This window comes from Rhinolophus sinicus, chromosome 3, assembly GCF_057876585.1.
Source record: "Rhinolophus sinicus isolate RSI-liver-muscle chromosome 3, RSI-T2T, whole genome shotgun sequence".
NCBI lineage: Eukaryota > Metazoa > Chordata > Mammalia > Chiroptera > Rhinolophidae > Rhinolophus > Rhinolophus sinicus.
The window spans coordinates 24,430,001-24,448,483 of NC_142503.1; the positions used below are offsets into that span (position 1 = coordinate 24,430,001).

Consider the following 18,483-nt stretch of genomic DNA (forward strand, 5'->3'; position numbering starts at 1 on the left):
CTGATCATCAAATATGGCATGACTGTAAGCATTCAGTTTACCATCTCTGTATTGATTAGTATGTAAATCACAAATGATATCTTAATCACATGTAGTTACCCCGTCTTTAACTTTCGTCTAAACAGTAACATTTTTTGTATCTTTTAGGTAGTGCAACATTGTGTGAGCTGTCTTGGGGCAGTTGTAAATAAAGTGACACAAAATTTTAAATTTGTATGGGCCTGTTTCAACAGATACTATGGTAAGTTCAGTGGCTGGGCTTGAATATTATTCTGCTAGATCCTGCAGTGTGTCCAACTCTTTTAACACATCTGATACTAGCATCTAGGTAATTGTAAGAAGTGTGATTGTCCTCTATGGTCCACTCAGAAGCCGTATTTTCTAGTATCTTTTGTATTCTCTTAGTAACCCAATATGATTACTTCAGAAATCTCCGCATAAGTAAATGTTGGTAAGGTTTCTTCCCATATGTAAAATAAAATTCAAATGTTTTTTACATTAATTCTTTTAGGCTTTAAGGAGTATCTTATAATTCTAGACATTTAATACTTAAGGACCACTAGAAAAACACAGTTATACTTCATTAGCAGTTATTATTGAACATAATAATTCAAGGATAAAAGGTTTATTATAAATGTTTTTACTTTATTAGGTGCCATTTCAAAATTAAAAAGTCAGCACCAAGAGGATCCAAATAACACTTCACTTCTAACAAACAAACCAGCACTTCTGAGATCCCTTTTCACTGTTGGAGCACTATGTCGGCATTTTGATTTTGATCTGGAAGATTTTAAAGGCAATAGTAAGGTAAAGATCCTACTATTAATTACTTAGCATGTGTGACCCTCAGAACTGAAAGTGAATATAATGATCCAGGATGAAAGCTGCCCTAGAGTAGTCTGATTTTATGAAAATTCCGAGACAATGCTACTCAAAACATGGTTCTCAGACTGGCTTTTGATCTGTGAACTGTTTGTCACTGGTCTATAATAAGTTTAGTACGCACCACTTATGTCAGCTTTGTAATAGCAGACACACTGTTTAGGTCAGCAGTGCTGTATTTTTTCACTTTTCTCAATGAGGGAGCAGTACATTAGTTACATTCTGGCTTGAGCTTCTTTGTCACAGACCTTTATTTTGAATGCCATGATTCTAAAATATATGGATTTATAAACTTACTGGTGATTTATTCTTTAGTGAAGTTCACATGTGGAAATTCTCATTGTTTGCTTTTAGGTATTTTTTTCATTTATAGTTGAAAACTTATCTAAGTTATTCTTCTTTATAATATGGATTTTCCCCCCTTAGGTTAACATAAAGGATAAGGTACTTGAACTATTAATGTATTTTACAAAACATTCAGATGAAGAAGTACAAACAAAAGCCATCATTGGTCTAGGTAAGTTAAGTCTACATTTCTTTATAGTTTTTAGTTGTTTGAGAGGTTGAACAAATTTTAAAATATTATGAGTATAAACTATTGATTTATTTAAGTATGTTTCTATTCGCTTTAGGATCTGTTGTATAGAATATAGGACTGGGGGTTAAAATACCTGGGTTCCATTCCTGGCTCAGCCAGTGACTTCCTGGGTGACCTTGAGCAAGTCACATGACTTCTCTGTTCATCAGTTTCCTTGTTAGTAAAATAGAGATAACAATACTATCGCCTACCCGACTTCATAGGGTTTCATAAGAACATTTATGAAAGCACTTTGGTAAAGAATAATGATTTAGACGAATTTTGTGCTATTGCATATGTTTAAATTGTTCTTTTTCTTTGTGAAGCTTTGTTATTATATGTATCTGCCACTTCTAGTTAAGACAGTGGACAGTCTTCACAGACCTTTATTTATATAGAAGCACATGGTAACCAACCCAGAAGGAACAATTTGGATGTATGCCTGGCCCTTATTTTTCCAGGAGCATTGATGTAGTAAATGTGTGCCTTTGCAGAAGGTTAGGGTTTGTGGCTTATCTGGAAGATAATGGAATATGGAGAAATATGAGAAGGATTAGCATTAAAATACCTGAACTGAATGTACTTTAAAAAAAATTATAAGAAGAGCACTCTGTCCAGGTTTTTGGGTTTTTTTGTTTTGCTTTTGTGCAAATACAAGTAAAGCTACTCAATAAGGTTAATAGCTTATTTTGAAACTTTATTTTGGTAGGATTAAAAAGGTTTATAATTTAATATGCATGGACAATCGTTTCTAGTAGTCTTTTGAACTAAAATGAGTAATAAAAGATTCTGAGTTACCCAAACCTCATTTAAATGTTTACTGATTTCTTTAAATAAGTTTAAATTTTGTTATCTTATTCCTCCTCCATCCCTTTCTGAAAATCACATACAGCAAAATACAGTAAAAATTCAGATATCACTTACTAGGGAGTTATATTGGTTCAGTATTACTTTGAAGCCAAATGTGTGCCTTTGAATGAATGTTCAGTCTGGACTTGAGCTATTTAAAGTGGCAAAACTAACAGTGGTACATCTAATTCAGAGAAAACATACAGTTGACCCTTGAACAACACAGGTTGGGGGCACTGACCTCCACAGAGAAGAAAATCCACTTACAACTTTTGACTCACCGAAAAACTTAGTTGTCCCTCGGTACCCATGGGGGTTTGGTTCCAGGAGCCCTCACGGATACAAAATCCACAGATGCTCAAGTCCCTTATATGAAATGGCATAGAACAGTGCATAGTCGACCCTCCATATCAGTGGATTCCCAACTGTGCATTGAAAATAGTGTTTTCGATCTGTGGTTCATTGAATTAGAGGTTGTGAAACCCCGGGATTCAAAAGGCCAGCTGCTGTATATTTATTGGGAAAAAAATGCGTTAAAAAAAAGAAAAAGGAAAGAAATTCATGTGTAAGTGGACCCCCACAGTTCAAACCCGTGTTGTTCAAGGGTCAACTGTATGTAAATTTAAAGAAGCAGTACTATCCAGAAAATAGTGCTTTAAACTAGTTAATAAAAGACATCTTGCCTGGGCCATAGTTATCCTGTGTGACCTTGGGCTAGTTATCTGATCACTCTATGCTTTGAGTTTAGTTCATTATTTGGCATCAATAATACCTGCTGTCATCAGGGATCTTCATTTTATCTCACATAAATAAGCATTTTATACAAATAAACATGAATAATAGTATTTTGCTACTTATTAACTTGTGGTTATAAAATTCAGCTTTGTGGCTTCATTATAATGCCATATGAGAAATAAATGGAAGACTTTTAGCTTTAGTTTATTTTAGAATTATCCTGTTTCATCAAATGAATATATTTCCTTTTTTTTTTTTTTTTTTTTTAAATAATGCCAATGTAGTACCTTTTGCTAGGGATCTAAAAATGTTTGCAGACATTACCTCTTAAGTCCTGAAAACATCCCTTTGAGGTAGGTGGGTGGTAAATATTATTGTCCCCATTTTACAGATGGAGAATTGAGGCACAGAGAGATTATGTGACTGACCCAAGGTCACACTACAAGTCAGTGGTGGAGCCAGAAATAGAACCCAAGACTCCTGACTCCTAATCCACTCCCCTAGCCACTAGGCCCTGCTCCCTCCTCAAGGTTTCCTCTTGTGTGAAATTCTCCTTTGAAATGCAATTTCTTGTTTTTAATTCATGGGGAAAGAAGTACCTGCTCTAATGCTTCTCTAGGTAAGGCCACAAGCATATTCTTCTAGTCATTTTAAGTTTTAATATTTGAAATAAGGAGCTCTTTATATAATTTATCAATATTTTCATTAAATGTTATATTTACTTTAATATATATCAAGAGATTTTTCTTTTCTTTTCTTTAGGATTTGCCTTTATTCAGCATCCAAGTCTAATGTTTGAACAAGAGGTGAAAAATCTGTATAATAATATTTTATCTGATAAGAACTCCTCAGTAAATTTAAAAATACAAGTGTTAAAAAACCTCCAGACCTACCTACAAGAAGAGGATACACGTATGCAGCAGGCAGATAGAGACTGTAAGTAAAAATTTTTTTTCTTTCATTTCATAGTGTGACTGCAGTTAAGATACTCTGACTCATTTTTAATCCAGATACCTAAATTTCATTATCTATTAGATGAAGGAATTCAGTTCAGAAGGAGTCCTTAAATCCATAGCTAGGCTCAAGGGCATTCATAAACTCCCCAAAATAGTTTGTAAAATATAATATATGAGCAAACATTACCATTTTGAGGGAGGAGAGGTGTTATAGTTCCCATCAGGTTCTCAAAGGCTACGACAGAGACCAAAACATAAAAAACATACAGACTAAAAGCCCAAATTGAGTCAGAGCACTAGCTATAACATTTTGTGCTTTTGGTTGTGGCCTAATTTGATGTATTTATAAGTAAAGTTTAATATACATGTTCTTAATGTTTACTTCCTTTTGTAGGGAAGAAAGTTGCAAAACAGGAAGATTTAAAAGAAATGGGTGATGTTTCCTCAGGGATGAGTAGTTCCATCATGCAGCTTTACCTCAAACAGGTGCTCGAGGCGTTTTTTCACACCCAGTCAAGTGTGCGCCACTTTGCCCTAAATGTCATTGCATTGACCCTAAACCAAGGTCTTATTCATCCAGTTCAGGTAAGTATGTTTCAGTAAGCAGATTTACTAAAAGAGCCAGATTTGTTGTCATTTAATGACATTATGCTTAGAGAATAAGTAGTTCTTTGTGCCTCTTAGGTAATTTTTTTTTTACTCTTAAGAGTCCAAGTTTTAGTTTATCTCTTAGGTTGTCATAACTGCAAAATACCCTTATATTCACAGTGTTGTCTATATGAAACAAACTTCTGATTTATGTTGGCAGAGGATGTACTCAGAATCGTGTTCTAAGTAGGGATGATAGATCTGTTTTAGTCCATTTTGACTCTTATCCCTAAGAACCAACAGCATGTAATGTCAAGAGAGTTAACTGGGGTTAAGAGTATAATCTGTTAAAAAGGGTGGATTTTAGTCCACAGAAAGTAAATAATATAACCTGAGCTCATTTCCTTCATCTGTATATTAGAGGTAATATCAACTACCGACACCTCAGCACATTGATGTGAGGAATAAATGGTGTAATAAAGATATTAGTATTTCTAAGGATTGGCAGCTAATACTGATGTAGTATATACCATCTGACATGTTTGGGAGAGACCATAGGCCACAGAAGTGAATTTATTAGATAACCAAAGCCCATTATCCTTCAAGATTTTTATTTTGGCTATTTATTGTGTAACTTTTTCTAAAATATGCTATATGTAATCGTCAAGATCACTTAAAATGTACAGTAGTAAGTTGAGACTCAAATTTTTGAAATACTTAGAGCTCTTTGCTGGTATTCTAAATGGCCTCAGGTGGTTGTGCTTTTTTATTATATCTGCTTTTTTAAACCTTTCTTTTAAATTTCACACTTACAGAAATACTGCACGAGTGGTACAATGAACTTCTTTATACTCTTCACCTACGTATATTTACCATTTATTACATTTTGCCTCATTTGCTTTATCTCGCTCTTCATACATACACTTTTTTTCTGAATCATTTGGTAGTAAGTTTCAGATACGATGATTGTTTACCTCTGATCTGAATTCTTCGGCATACATTTTGCAAGGATAAGTAAGGACTTCCATAAAATCGTAATACAATAATCAAATTCAGGAATTTTAGCATTGATGTATTATCTAATACACAGTCCATTTTGTAATTTTGCTAGTTTAGCCAGTTTAGTAGTGGTGTTTCTGACTTTAGAAGTACAATAAATATGGCTGTTACCAAAATACTTGTTATCCAGTCATTGAAGCCATATCAAAAATAATCTTTATGGAAAGAAATTTATATTTTCCTAGTTTTGAGAATGGAAGACAAATTACTTTTTGCCCTATGTTATCTTTATTATTATTATTATTATTGGGGAACAGTGTGTTTCTCCAGGGCCCATTAGCTCCATCCAACTTGTCCTTCAATCTAATTGTGGAGGGCGCAGCTCAGCTCCAAGTCCAATTGCCATTTTCAATCTTTAGTTGGACCTGCCATCCCATGCAGGAATTGAACCTGCAACCTAGTTGTTGAGAGCTTGCTCTCTAACCAACTGATCCATCCGACCTCCTCTCCAGAAGCTCAGCAGCAGCTCGTTGTCAATCTAGTTGTGGAGGGTGCAGCTCATTGGCCCATGTGGGTATCGAACCAGCAACCCTGTTTTTCAGAGCTCGCACTCTAACCAACTGAGCCATCTGGCTGCCCTGCCCTATGTTATCTTTACATAGCAATTTCAGTCAAGCTTAAAAAATTACTGGATTACACATTTGTAGTTTGTCATAGTCTTAAATGGATATTCTTAATGTGGGAGCCCTTTATATTTAAAGCACCTTAAATTCACACTGAAATTGTTTTAAGTTTCACATCGTTTTTTTGCTGTGCTCCAGTGTTTTTTTGGTTGATGAGTTTTGTTTTTGCTTTAAGCTAGATTTAAGGGAAGATGAATCATTTTTAAAATAACACTAAAACATGGCATTTAAAGGAAGTCCTATAAAGCTAGATATATTTCCCAGATATGCAGAGTTTTAACATGTTAAGATACATGCAGAGCTTTTACTACCATGATGTCTTATGTCTTATGAATCCTATATTTTTATTTCTAGTGTGTACCTTATTTAATTGCTATGGGCACAGACCCAGAACCAGCTATGCGGAACAAGGCTGATCAGCAGCTTGTGGAAATAGACAAAAAATATGCTGGATTCATTCATGTATGTATTCTTAAATTGTATAACCTAAATTTAAACATCTTTCTTTGGTAACTGTCCTGCCATATTCATATTAGAATAAAATACTTTGCTTAGTACTTACTTGTAAATATGCAACTAAGTTTGTTCCGCAAGGTGTTTATTCTTGTTTAAAATTAACTCTTAAGATTGAGCTAGAGGTAATAGTCTAGCAACCTCGCCAGCATGCATGGGTTCTAATCCCTGCTATGTGATCTTGGCAGTAATGATTCCTCTAGATCTCGATTTTTTTCTTCTCTAAAATGAGGGGATTTCAGTAGATGATTTCTAATGTTCTCCCAGCACTTACATTGTGTGATTTTGTGATTTAAATAATCATACCAGATAATGAAGTTAGCCTCAGACTGTAATGCTCAAAATATATTTTTAATTTGACTTTTAATTTCTGTGACAAAAATGAGGCTTTTATTGATTTCAGATGAAAGCAGTGGCTGGTATGAAGATGTCTTACCAGGTACAACAGGCAATCAACACATGTCAGAAAGATGCCGTAAGGGGTTTCAGACAAGATGAGTCCTCCAGTGCTTTGTGTTCACACCTTTACTCCATGATCCGTGGAAACCGCCAGCACAGACGAGCCTTTCTAATTTCTTTACTCAACCTCTTTGATGACACAGCAGTAAGCACCAAAAATCTTATTATTTTAAGAAAATAAAAGTTTTATGAATTTTTTGTCTAAAGTAGTCACCAGTTTTTAAATATTACCATTTTAGTCAGTAATAGTGACTATATTAAATGTGTGGTTCTTTATGTCTTCTATGTTAATTACAAGGCATGCAGTCAAAATTGAACGGGAAATTTTTCAAGAGAATAAATGCAATGAGGGATAAAGTATAATTATGTCTGCATACTGAGTATCTTATAAACTTTGATGACAGTTTCTTTATGTATACCTTTAAATAAGCTGTGTCACTAAACTATCTCTTTGGAGGATGGGTTACATACATATATACCTACATACATAACATACATACGGTGAAATTTCACTCGTTTCTGTCAGATTTGAATATTGTTAGAATAACTGTTCTAGATATTTGGCTGCTGCAATTCCTACTTATTCAACTTGACTTCCTTAATGAAGAGCCTACATTTGTGTAATTATAATTTGACCTTTTGGGCTATTGCACAAATGACATTTTTCTGAACCATAAGCCAAGAAAACAGAACATCCTGTTTTTTAAGCTTATCTCTTAATTTATTCATTCATTATACACAAATATTTATTCAGCACCTGCTATATGGTAGCTATTGTGCTAGGAGGTGAACAGAAAATAGTAAATATAAATAGGACAGATATGGTATCTGCCCACATAGAGCTTATCAACTTGTCTATGGGTGTGTAAAGCTTTAAAAACAAAAGAATTATTTTTCTTATTTTAATCACTTGATAGCTTGAGTTTGTTGCTGTTTTAGCACCAAATTTTTTTTCTGTAAAGCAAAATTAAAATTATCAAAACGTAGATACCTTACTAACCTCTTCTTTTCAGTATTACGTGACATTTTTGGATATATGATCTAGTAAATAAATACTACAAACATCTAGTCCAGAAATACTTGGGATATAATTTAATCATCATTACCACACCATCCTCCTCATATCAGCATTAAGCTTTCATTTTGTGTAGGACATTGTGCTAGGAGTCCAAAAAGGTACGATACAGTGCTCTTGCCCTCACTGGGTCTTATCTCCAGTTGGGGAGATAGGACACAAAATAAAGGAAAGATACAGTAGTTAAGGTCAGCATATCCTGAGTACCAGGTGGTTTGTATCAATGATACCCCTTTAGTTCTTTGTCTCCTGAGTTTCATTCCTGTGTGGTTTCATTGCCTGCTGTATGTCATTAGTTTGATGTTCTGTTACCTCAGCATGTGTAATGGTAAATCCAGCTCTTATCATGCAGTGATTTCTTCTTACTACCTCCAAGTCCAACTAAATGTCAGAAGAGGAACGAATTACTGTAGGCTTAGGGGGATTAGATAAGATGGATCTACTATTTAAGGAAAGGGTAAAAACATGAATAACGGTACAAAGATAAAAATGTGTGGGAAATAATAACTTGTCATTTAGAACAGAAAGGTCATAGTGAGACATGGTTTATGGAGGGTCCTATAAACAGTGGGAAACCATTGAAAGTGTTTGAATAAAGTGATTAGGACAGGTTCCAAAGAGAATTTTAGAAACCGATCTTTTTAGCATTGTGTTCACATTGAAGGTAATAAGGACTTACTCTATCATGATGACAGTAGGAGAGAAAAGAATGGATAGTAAGAAAGGAAAGAAGAAATGTTGGGAGGAAGGAATAAATAAGACTATGTCAGTAGAATAGTCAAAGTATAACTGGAATATTTTTGTCCTGAACACCTGAGAGAATAATAGGATTGTTCCTAAAAGCAGTTTGAGAAGGAGTTGGCTTGGGGAGGACATAGAGGAGGAATAGTTAGAGCTCAGAAGAGAGACAACTAAGGACGAGGGTTTCAGGAAGGAGAGAGTGAATAATAGCGTCTGATGCTACTGAGAAGTCAAGGAGAATAAGTAAAAAAGAAATAGGGTGGGATACTTGGTGGACAGAAACAGTTAAGCATTGAGGCACAAAAGCATGATTTTAAAGAATGGTGGGGAAAACATGGGAGGAGCAGCCCTTGACTAGTCTTTTAAGAAGTTTGATTTATGAAAGGAAGGAGCAGTCTAGGACTTTCTTATGACCAAAGTTGAAGAATTTCAGAGTTTTTAAAAGGTTTATTCAGAGTAATCTTGAACATTCTCAGTTTTAGGAGAAAATACATGTATATAAATTATAGTGTTAAAACCAATAGATGAGGTAGAGATCTATGTCTGCATTTCCCCAATTTTAACGTAAGTGTTGATACATATTTAAAAATAAAAAATAGGATGAGAGTCTCATGAATACGAATAGCAAGTTTATTCCATGTGTCCTATGGGATTTTTGTTGCTGCTGCTGCTACTATTGGGTTTTCTATTGTTTGGATGGCAGGATAGGAGAGTGGTTTATTTTTTAAAGATTTTTTTACTGGGGAAGGGGAACAGGACTTTATTGGGGAGCAGTGTGTTTTTCCAGGACCCATCAGCTCCAAGTCCAGTTGCCGTTGTTCAATCTTAGTTGCAGGGTGCATAGCCCACCATCTCCTGCGGGAGTCGAACCAGGAACTTTGTTGTTGAGAGCGCGCGCTCCAACAAACTGAGCCATCCTGCCGCCCGGGAGCTCAGTGGCAGCTCCGCAGCAATTTGTTGTCTTCATTCTAGTTGCAGAGGGTGCAGCTCACTGGCCCATGTGGGAATCGAACTGGCAACCCTGTTGCCCAGAGCTCACGCTCTAACCAACTGAGCCACCCGTCCGCCCGAGAATGTTTTTTTTTTTATTGCTGTTTTTTCTTTTTCCTTTTTTTAAGCTATAAATGTTTTAAAGAAATTTAAGTTATTAATATGTCTTTCTGTTTATATTCTATATGATCATGAAATGCTGGAAGTCTCTGTTACTTCTTTTTAAAGCAACCAACTAGTAGTAACCATAATGTTTCCTTTAAGTCATGCCTACCTTAAAGTTTTTAGTGTGAAACTGTGTTTGCATTGTCAGAACAACTCTGATATTCTAAATCACATATACGTAGGAAACTGACAAATGTTTTATGAGTAGATGAACTTTTTTTTAACCCACATAATTAGTACTATAATTACCACTTATTTTTGAGGGCAGAATAGTAACTGTGTGTAACTGATCTCCACATGGGTTAAACTCTTAGAAGCACAATGGCAGATAATTATGAATTCATATGTATACTTTTTGATGTGGTATGGATTTATCCTAAAGATTCCATATACCCTATAAGAATATAGAGGGAATTCCACTTGGGTGCACCAAAAAGTTTCACCTCCTCTCTTCTTGAGGTACTATGGTATAAGTCATTATGAAATCTCTTTAAATGGGTATTAGATTATTTTATAAGATCCATTTCTGTCCCCCCTCCTCCCTTTTTCTTACCTCTGTCCCTCCCTCCCTCCCTCCTTCCTCTCTCCTGCTCTGAAACATTGAGGTGAAAGTGCCTATAATATTTTTTCTAAAAAGCCTTTTCGGATGGATTTCTATATTCACTAAATATGTATACCGTTTTTTTTTAAATCTACAGAAAACAGAAGTGAATATGCTCTTGTATATAGCAGACAATCTAGCCTGTTTTCCATACCAGACACAGGAAGAGCCGTTGTTTATAATGCATCATATAGACATTACCCTCTCAGTCTCCGGTAGTAACCTACTGCAGTCATTCAAGGAGGTAAGTTACACACATTACTATTCCTAGTGCATCTGTCAAAGTGCAGGCATGCTGTTATCACTGTTTTGTTTCTCATTGTTCTTTTTATTCTTTTCACAGGTTTCTTTCTAAATGAACTTACTGAAATCTGGGTAGTGCTTGAATTGGGGAGAAGTGGGTTGCCATTTCATTTCTATTAAGAAAGACCTAAAACTATTCCATTTCAGATCATTTAGGTGGATTGTGTGTGCGCGTGCGCGTGCGCGCTCGCTCCTATGGCTTGTCCTATTGATAAGCCATCCCACTTCTTTATTTCTCTCACTTTAAGCACTTGACCTTAAGTGTTTGGTGTCCATTCATATATTCATTTAAACCCCATTTAAAGCACCTTGCTATTCTATAGGTCTGGTAATGCTGTAGGTCATAATAGTATACTTGAAGAGATACATAGATAACATACCAAAAAAACCCACAGAAAATGTTTACTACTATTGCTTTCCGTATCTCTGAACAGCAGCATCATAATCAAGTTGGTGTATTATGTGCCCAAAACTTTACTAAATTTGTTATAAAACTTAGGTCTTCTCTTTCATGGTTTTTAGGAAGAAATGTAATTGGTTTAATTGTAAAAGCACCTGGTATAGCACCAGGCACATAGTTGGCACTCAGTAAATTGTTTATAAATTAATTGGAATATTTTCATGTGCCTGATGATACAAGTAGATCTCATTTTACAAAGTCATATTGCTCAAAACTCATCCTGATTAAATGAGTAAATCAGGGAGATTATTTCCGTACCTGAGGGTTGGATGACAGAGGTACGTAACCCTCGCTTCCTGGTGTGTGCGCCAACCCGGCAGCACTGGCCTCTCCTGACAGCATTTAGGACTGAAGAACCTTGGGCCCAGTTTTCATAAAGTAAAAAGCAATAATATAAGTATTTAAAAAAAGTTGCATATTGCTGAAAAGTTCTTGACAGGGAGAGTTTGATAGAAGCTGGGGGTGTTCAAGCCTATGGTATTATTCCCCAGTTAAATTACAATTACTGCTTTTTTTAATAATGGCTTATCTATGTACTAAATTGATACTTTTATAACATTTTTATTACTTTACTCTCCTATAAGAAAATTATTTCCCTTCGAATGATATTTCAGAAGGGTTTTTTCCTGGGGTTAGGGTGGGATGAGTGGTCAGCGAAGTGGATTATGTATGATTTTATTTAGTCTTAGAACCTAATAAAGGTTATATCTCCAGTCATTTATGGAAAGGCAGAGGGTTTTAGTATATAAACTATTAATATAAGGATGGTTTTAGAAGCTGTTAATGGAGTATATGTGTATTTGTTAGTGGTATTTTGTTTTTATTGTTTTTCAGTCAGAATAATTTCTTTTTTTTTTTTTTCCAGTCTATGGTAAAAGACAAAAGGAAAGAGAGAAAATCATCACCTAGTAAGGAAAATGAGTCAAGTGAAAGTGAAGAAGAAGTTTCCAGGCCTCGGAAGTCACGGAAACGTGTAGATTCAGATTCAGATTCAGACTCAGAAGATGATATAAATTCAGTGATGAAATGTTTGCCAGAAAATTCAGCTCCCTTAATCGAGTTTGCAAATGTCTCCCAGGGTATTTTATTGCTTCTGATGTTAAAACAACATTTGAAGAATCTCTGTGGATTTTCTGATAGGTAAGGTTTTGTAAGCAGGGAAAGAAAATAAACTTTACTCTGTTAAAATAATAAGGAAATATGAAACCCAGTTTTGATTGCACTCTTACTTTAATATTGAAAGTGCCTTTTTTAAAAAAGTTTGTTTCTTTTTATTTATATAGTATTTTGTTGTATAATTTTTCCATTCTGTGTTTGAACAAAGGAAAAGCATATTCCTTTACTTAATATTAATGCATTATAAGTTAAAGAACTTATTTTGTTGATTTCTTTAAAAAGGTCTTATTTGAGAATTAGTCTAATCTTAAAATAGATTGCAAATTTAAGTGTTTAAAGAGCTATGAATGAAGAATAGATGCAGACCAACTAAACTAAGCTCTAACAGAACCCAAATAGTCTTTAATGTACTCTATAGGTTAAGAGATAGAAAGTACTAATAGTGAATGCCCTGAAATTTTATTCACCATTAGTCACTGTAGGTATCTCTTTCCTACCTGTACCCAATGAATTTTGGTCATTTTTCACATTCATTGCAACCTTACATAAGGAATGACAAGGTCAAATGTTCATAGGGGACAGATAATGAAATGAGTCAAGTGGATCTGGTAGAAGATAGGTCACTAGCCAACTCAAAAGACAATGTTTCATCTAAAGGGCTCAGATATTCATCAATTTGTTGCCACAGACGAGAGGGGGCACAAAATGAGGTCAACAGCTTCTACTTTTTCAAGAGAAGCTAGATAATCCAGATCTTTATGACCCATATCTTGACGTTAAATGTTGGCAACTAATTCAAAGTAATTTAAAACCTTGAAAGGTCTTGGGGCAGTGCTAAGAAGTTAGAAAGATTTTAAGCAGAGTTGTTAACAATATGGTTGTAAACAATCATTCTGGCTGCTGTATAGGGAATAAATAGTGCAAAAAAGCAGAGAAGGAGTTAAACCAATTAGGTAGTATTGAGTAATTATATTAAAACTTAAAACTTCTAAAATTACAATCATGGTATTAAAAAGTAGACACGAGAAAACTACTTTCATTTAAATGATGTTTGTATTCAAGACAAATACTGAGGGAAACAAGAGAACATTATTCTTGTTAATCTTTGCCTTTATGTCTTTACTTCCTTTGTTAAAATTATATTTTGCGTCCAAATCACTGGTTGAAATTTGTATGACTAAAAGTTTAATTATTAGTAAATACAATTTAGGAGTAATTTAAATGTAAATGCCTAAAAATTTTTTTAGTTATTGGTTCTGTTTTTCCTAAACAGTAAAATTCAGAAATACTCTCCATCTGAATCTGCAAAAGTATATGATAAAGCGATAAACCGAAAAACAGGAGTTCATTTTCATCCCAAACAAACACTGGACTTCCTGCGAAGTGATATGGCTAATTCCAAAATCACTGAAGATGTGAAGAGGAGTATAGTAAAACAGTATCTAGATGTGAGTAGTAAAACCAAAATATATTTCCTTCTAATAGCTTTTGTGAAAAGTAAATTTGGGGAGGGAGTTGGTTACCCTCCTTTACATTGAAGGTAAGCTTCATGAACTATCAAAATTTTTCTCTCTGTAGTTATAAGGAATTACTTTAACCTTGCTTTCCAAGGAATGACTTTCAGCTTGCTTTCCCATTTCACCCATTGTATCATAATTATTTTTTCTTAGAAAATGCCAGCCTACCACTAATTTTATTTTAGCAAAAATGAAAGTTTTTTAGGCAAATTTTAGGAAAAAGCCATGCCCATTTATATATATATTTTTTATTCAATGGATTATTACATAGTTTAAATTTCATAAAAACGGTGAAAAGTTATCTTTCTACCCTCTTGAGCCATTCTGTTCCTCTCCTTTCTGGCAATCAATATTACTACTACTTTTTCACGTGTTCTTACAGAAGTAATGCAAGTGTGTGTGAGACAGGGAGAGAGGGAGAGAGAGAGTGTGTGTGTACATATATACATACATATATATTTGTCTCTATATATACTCAACAAGAATGTGAATGTATATACGTATAAAATATGCTTTTAAAATATCTTTAAGGATAGGCAAATTTATAAAGACAAAATAGAATAGAGGTTACCAGGAGCTGAGGGGTGGGAGTAATGGGGAGTTATTGAATGGGTACAGAATGAATTTCTGTTAATGATAAAGTTTTGGGACTGACAATGGTAATGGTTGCACAATATTGTGAATATACTTAATGCCATTGAATTGACACTTTAAATAATTAAAATGGTAAATTTTATGTTCTATATATTTCACTGCAATTAGATTTTTTAATGTTATAAATGTTGTTAAAGACTGTCTTAAAAAATAAAAATGAATCTTTTTAAAGCAGATAGCAGAACATAACTAATAACAATTTTTTTGATCCAGAATGAAACCTACACAATGTTTTTATATTATTCGTAGACTGCAAACCTTTAAAGTTGAAAATTATTTTATTTCTCATTTAAAATTATTCAACATCCTTTGCTTCCTCTTGTACCCTGTTTCCCCCAAAATAAGACCTAGCCGGTCAGTCAGCTCTAATGTGCCTTTTGGAGCAAAAATTAATATAAGATCCAGTCTTATATTACGTAAGACCCAGTCTTATAGTAAAATAAGACCAGGTATTATATTACACTACATTACATTACATTACATTACATTACATTACATTACATTACATTACATTACATTACATTATATAGTAAAAGACCTGGTCTTAATTTTTGCTCCAAAAGACACATTAGAACTGATTGTCCGGCTAGGTCTTATTTTCAGGGAAACACAGTATGCTCTTATCTTGACAGAACACAAAGAAGGCAGAAAATTTAAAAATGTCTATCAATTGTTAATCACCTGGTTGCTTTTGATACCTTTTACCAGCATCAGCAACTTCCTCCTTATGGGCCAAATCTGGCGTGTTTTTGTAAATAAAATGAAGTTCAGTTGAAACACCCATGCCCATTCATTTATGTATTGTGTAGAGCTGCTTTCACACCACAATGGCTGAGATGTGTAGTCGTGAGAGAGACTGTAGAACCTGCAAAGCCAAATACTGTCTGGCTCTTTACAGACAATGTTTGTCAGCCTAACTTGGACAATAGCTCACGTCTATTTCACCCACACCCAAACTACTGCCATAGAAAATATTTAAGGAAAAAAAAATTTAAAGAAAAGGAAACATGGAGGGATTTGACAGTCTTGTTTGAAATACTTAACTTAAAGTATGCTTAACTTAAAATTCTAAATATCTAATTCTTGTAGTTCAAACTTCTCATGGAACATCTGGACCCTGATGAAGAAGAGGAAGAAGGGGAGGTGTCAGCTAGCACAAACGCTCGGAACAAAGCAATTACCTCGCTGCTTGGAGGAGGCAGCCCTAAAAATAATGCAGCGGCAGAGACAGAAGATGATGAAAGTGATGGGGAGGATAGAGGAGGAGGCACTTCAGGGGTGAGGCGGAGGAGGAGTCAACGTATTTCGCAGCGTATTACGTAAAATGATTTTTATGTGCTTATATATGTCAGTCTTTTAAATGTACACCAAGTAATGTAATACTTATGAGAGAAAACATTTTGTAGATAGAGATTCTCTACTTAACCATTTATACATCCTTTTGTAGAAAGTTTAACATAAAAGACAATAAAAAAGAAAAAAACAGAAATGAGATTTATCCAGCATAAAGGGTTATTAATTTTTCTCTGGATTGTATTAATGTGTGTTATCCTTTTTTATTGTTGCTAAGTTTTATGTAGCTTTATGGTTCATATGTATATATAATTTTATATATCAATAAGAGTAAAAACACGGGTACAAATTAAGAGTTATATGGTTTTACAAGTATATGTTAACCCCTTGGCGCTGGCGGTCACGGTGCGTCTCATTGCCGGCAATGGAAGTGTGCTGGGAAATCCCAACTCCCGGCGTCAAGGGATTAAAAGCAATAAAAACAATAATTTCACTAAAATTCTTTTGTGTAACACTTGGTCTTTTTTCCCCCCTCCCAATGTTTTAGTCATTGAGAAGGTCAAAACGAAATTCAGACTCTACGGAGTTGGCAGCACAGATGAATGAAAGTGTTGATGTCATGGATGTCATCGCTATTTGCTGTCCAAAGTACAAAGATCGACCACAAATTGCAAGAGTAGTACAGAAAACCAGCAATGGCTTCAGTGTTCAGTGGATGGCAGGCTCCTACAGTGGCTCCTGGACTGAGGCTAAGCGCCGTGATGGCCGCAAACTGGTGCCTTGGGTAGACACTATTAAAGAGTCAGACATTATTTACAAAAAGATTGCTCTAACGAGTGCTAATAAGCTGACTAATAAAGTTGTTCAGACTTTACGATCCCTGTATGCCGCCAAGGATGGGACTTCCAGCTAATGAATTTGTACATGCAGCCAAATTTACAGGATTTTTTTTAAAGGCAGAAAAACTTGAAATATCAACATTCTGGCAAAAAAAAAAAAATCAGTTTTATGAAGAGTAAGAATGGAACCTGGGATGCAGGAACAAAAGGAGGAAATGTTGGGCAAACATTTTTGTGGGAGCTCCCTTCGCTGTTGTGCAGCAGAAACAGATTCTCAGTTCATTTTTACTCCCACTGTATTATAGTTTAACAAAAATTGTTTATATCTTGGAAAAAAACTTTCTGTTTAAAAAATAAACACGTGAATGTTGGAAATTAGTCTGTTAATGTTCTTAATAAAGTGTTCTTGGAGTTTAACCTAGCAGCGGATGGCTTTCTTTAGCTTAGCCCAGTTTCCAGGGAAGCATTGTTTTTTCCAGGCTGTAAAATGGCAGAATCTCCTGGATATATAATTTATTCTGTTGAAAAAAAAAAGCATGCAGTATCTATGACCTATCTACAGAAGGAGTTTTTGTAAATGTAGATTTTGATGTATTAGGTCACCCTGAAAACAATACAAGAAAAGGGATCCCCAGGCAATCTGGTGGAGCGAATACTGCAATAAATTTTTTTACTTCTCTTTGTTACTTGTCTGTTTCCATTTGAATTTCTTATTGTAAAGATCTGTTTAAATCCATTTATATTATTTTGCAGTCTTTTATGTAAAATTTATTATATCACTGGTTTTCAAAGCAAAACAAAATATTGTTTATACAGTTTGTATAGGCTGAATAATTGGTATCTATTATTTTCATTCCCATAAGAGGGTGTAAACAATTAACTCCAGGGTTTTATTGTATCCTGCAATATTTAGTATTAACTATATATGATTTAGCACTGTGCCAAACACATTTTCAAGAGTACATTTTGATATAAAAAGAAACTATAGTTTATTCCTTGTATGCTTCAATTTCTTTCTAGTGATGTCATGATGGTAATATTTATTTTTTAAACCTGGGGTGGGGGGGAATAACAATCTTGGGGAAAGGTAACAATCATACTATTTTGGGAAACTAGCAGTTCTCTTCGTTAAAAGAATTCCATGTGTTATTTTAGAAATATAGTTGAAACGAGAATGACACTTAGTAATTATATTACATTTTCGCAAGTTATTTTTTAATACTGGAAAAGGAGTAATTTTACTAGTTGAGATGTTTAATTCATTTTCTATTTTAAATGTTTTATACATCTTTTGGGAGCAGTTGTCTTTTATCTGTTTGTACTACAAATGGGGAGGTGGGTATTTAATTAATTGATTTACATTTGCATACTTAATGCTCAGGATTAGTAATGCCTAAAATCTACGGGAGATAAGGTTTGCTTCAAACTTAAATCTTTTAAAAAATGTGCACTTATTTTTAAGTCAGGTTTTAAAAATTGACCTCTAGA

At 34.4% G+C, this 18,483-nt stretch overlaps 1 protein-coding gene across 6 annotated transcripts in view; it reads left to right on the plus strand.

Moving 5' to 3' along the window:
* Positions 1-17,681, plus strand: part of NIPBL (NIPBL cohesin loading factor) — a 189,437-nt gene extending 171,756 nt beyond the window's left edge. For 3 of the 6 annotated variants that reach the window (XM_019737211.3, XM_074328993.2, XM_088796488.1), the window contains 13 exons: positions 1-24; positions 148-241; positions 653-807; positions 1,309-1,399; positions 3,806-3,979; positions 4,394-4,584; positions 6,624-6,731; positions 7,186-7,386; positions 10,911-11,057; positions 12,442-12,716; positions 13,966-14,140; positions 15,953-16,141; positions 16,704-17,681. The exon at positions 1-24 is cut by the window's left edge and continues 117 nt beyond it. In XM_019737211.3, coding sequence (XP_019592770.2) covers positions 1-24; positions 148-241; positions 653-807; positions 1,309-1,399; positions 3,806-3,979; positions 4,394-4,584; positions 6,624-6,731; positions 7,186-7,386; positions 10,911-11,057; positions 12,442-12,716; positions 13,966-14,140; positions 15,953-16,141; positions 16,704-17,069 — 2,190 coding nt within the window. In that variant the 3' untranslated portion in view covers positions 17,070-17,681. Of the gene's footprint in view, positions 25-147; positions 242-652; positions 808-1,308; positions 1,400-3,434; positions 3,581-3,805; positions 3,980-4,393; positions 4,585-6,623; positions 6,732-7,185; positions 7,387-10,910; positions 11,058-12,441; positions 12,717-13,965; positions 14,141-15,952; positions 16,187-16,703 lie in introns of those variants that run through there. The other 3 variants (XM_019737212.3, XM_088796487.1, XM_088796489.1) reach the window with 3 other exon arrangements.
* The last annotated feature ends 802 nt before the right edge of the window (positions 17,682-18,483 follow it).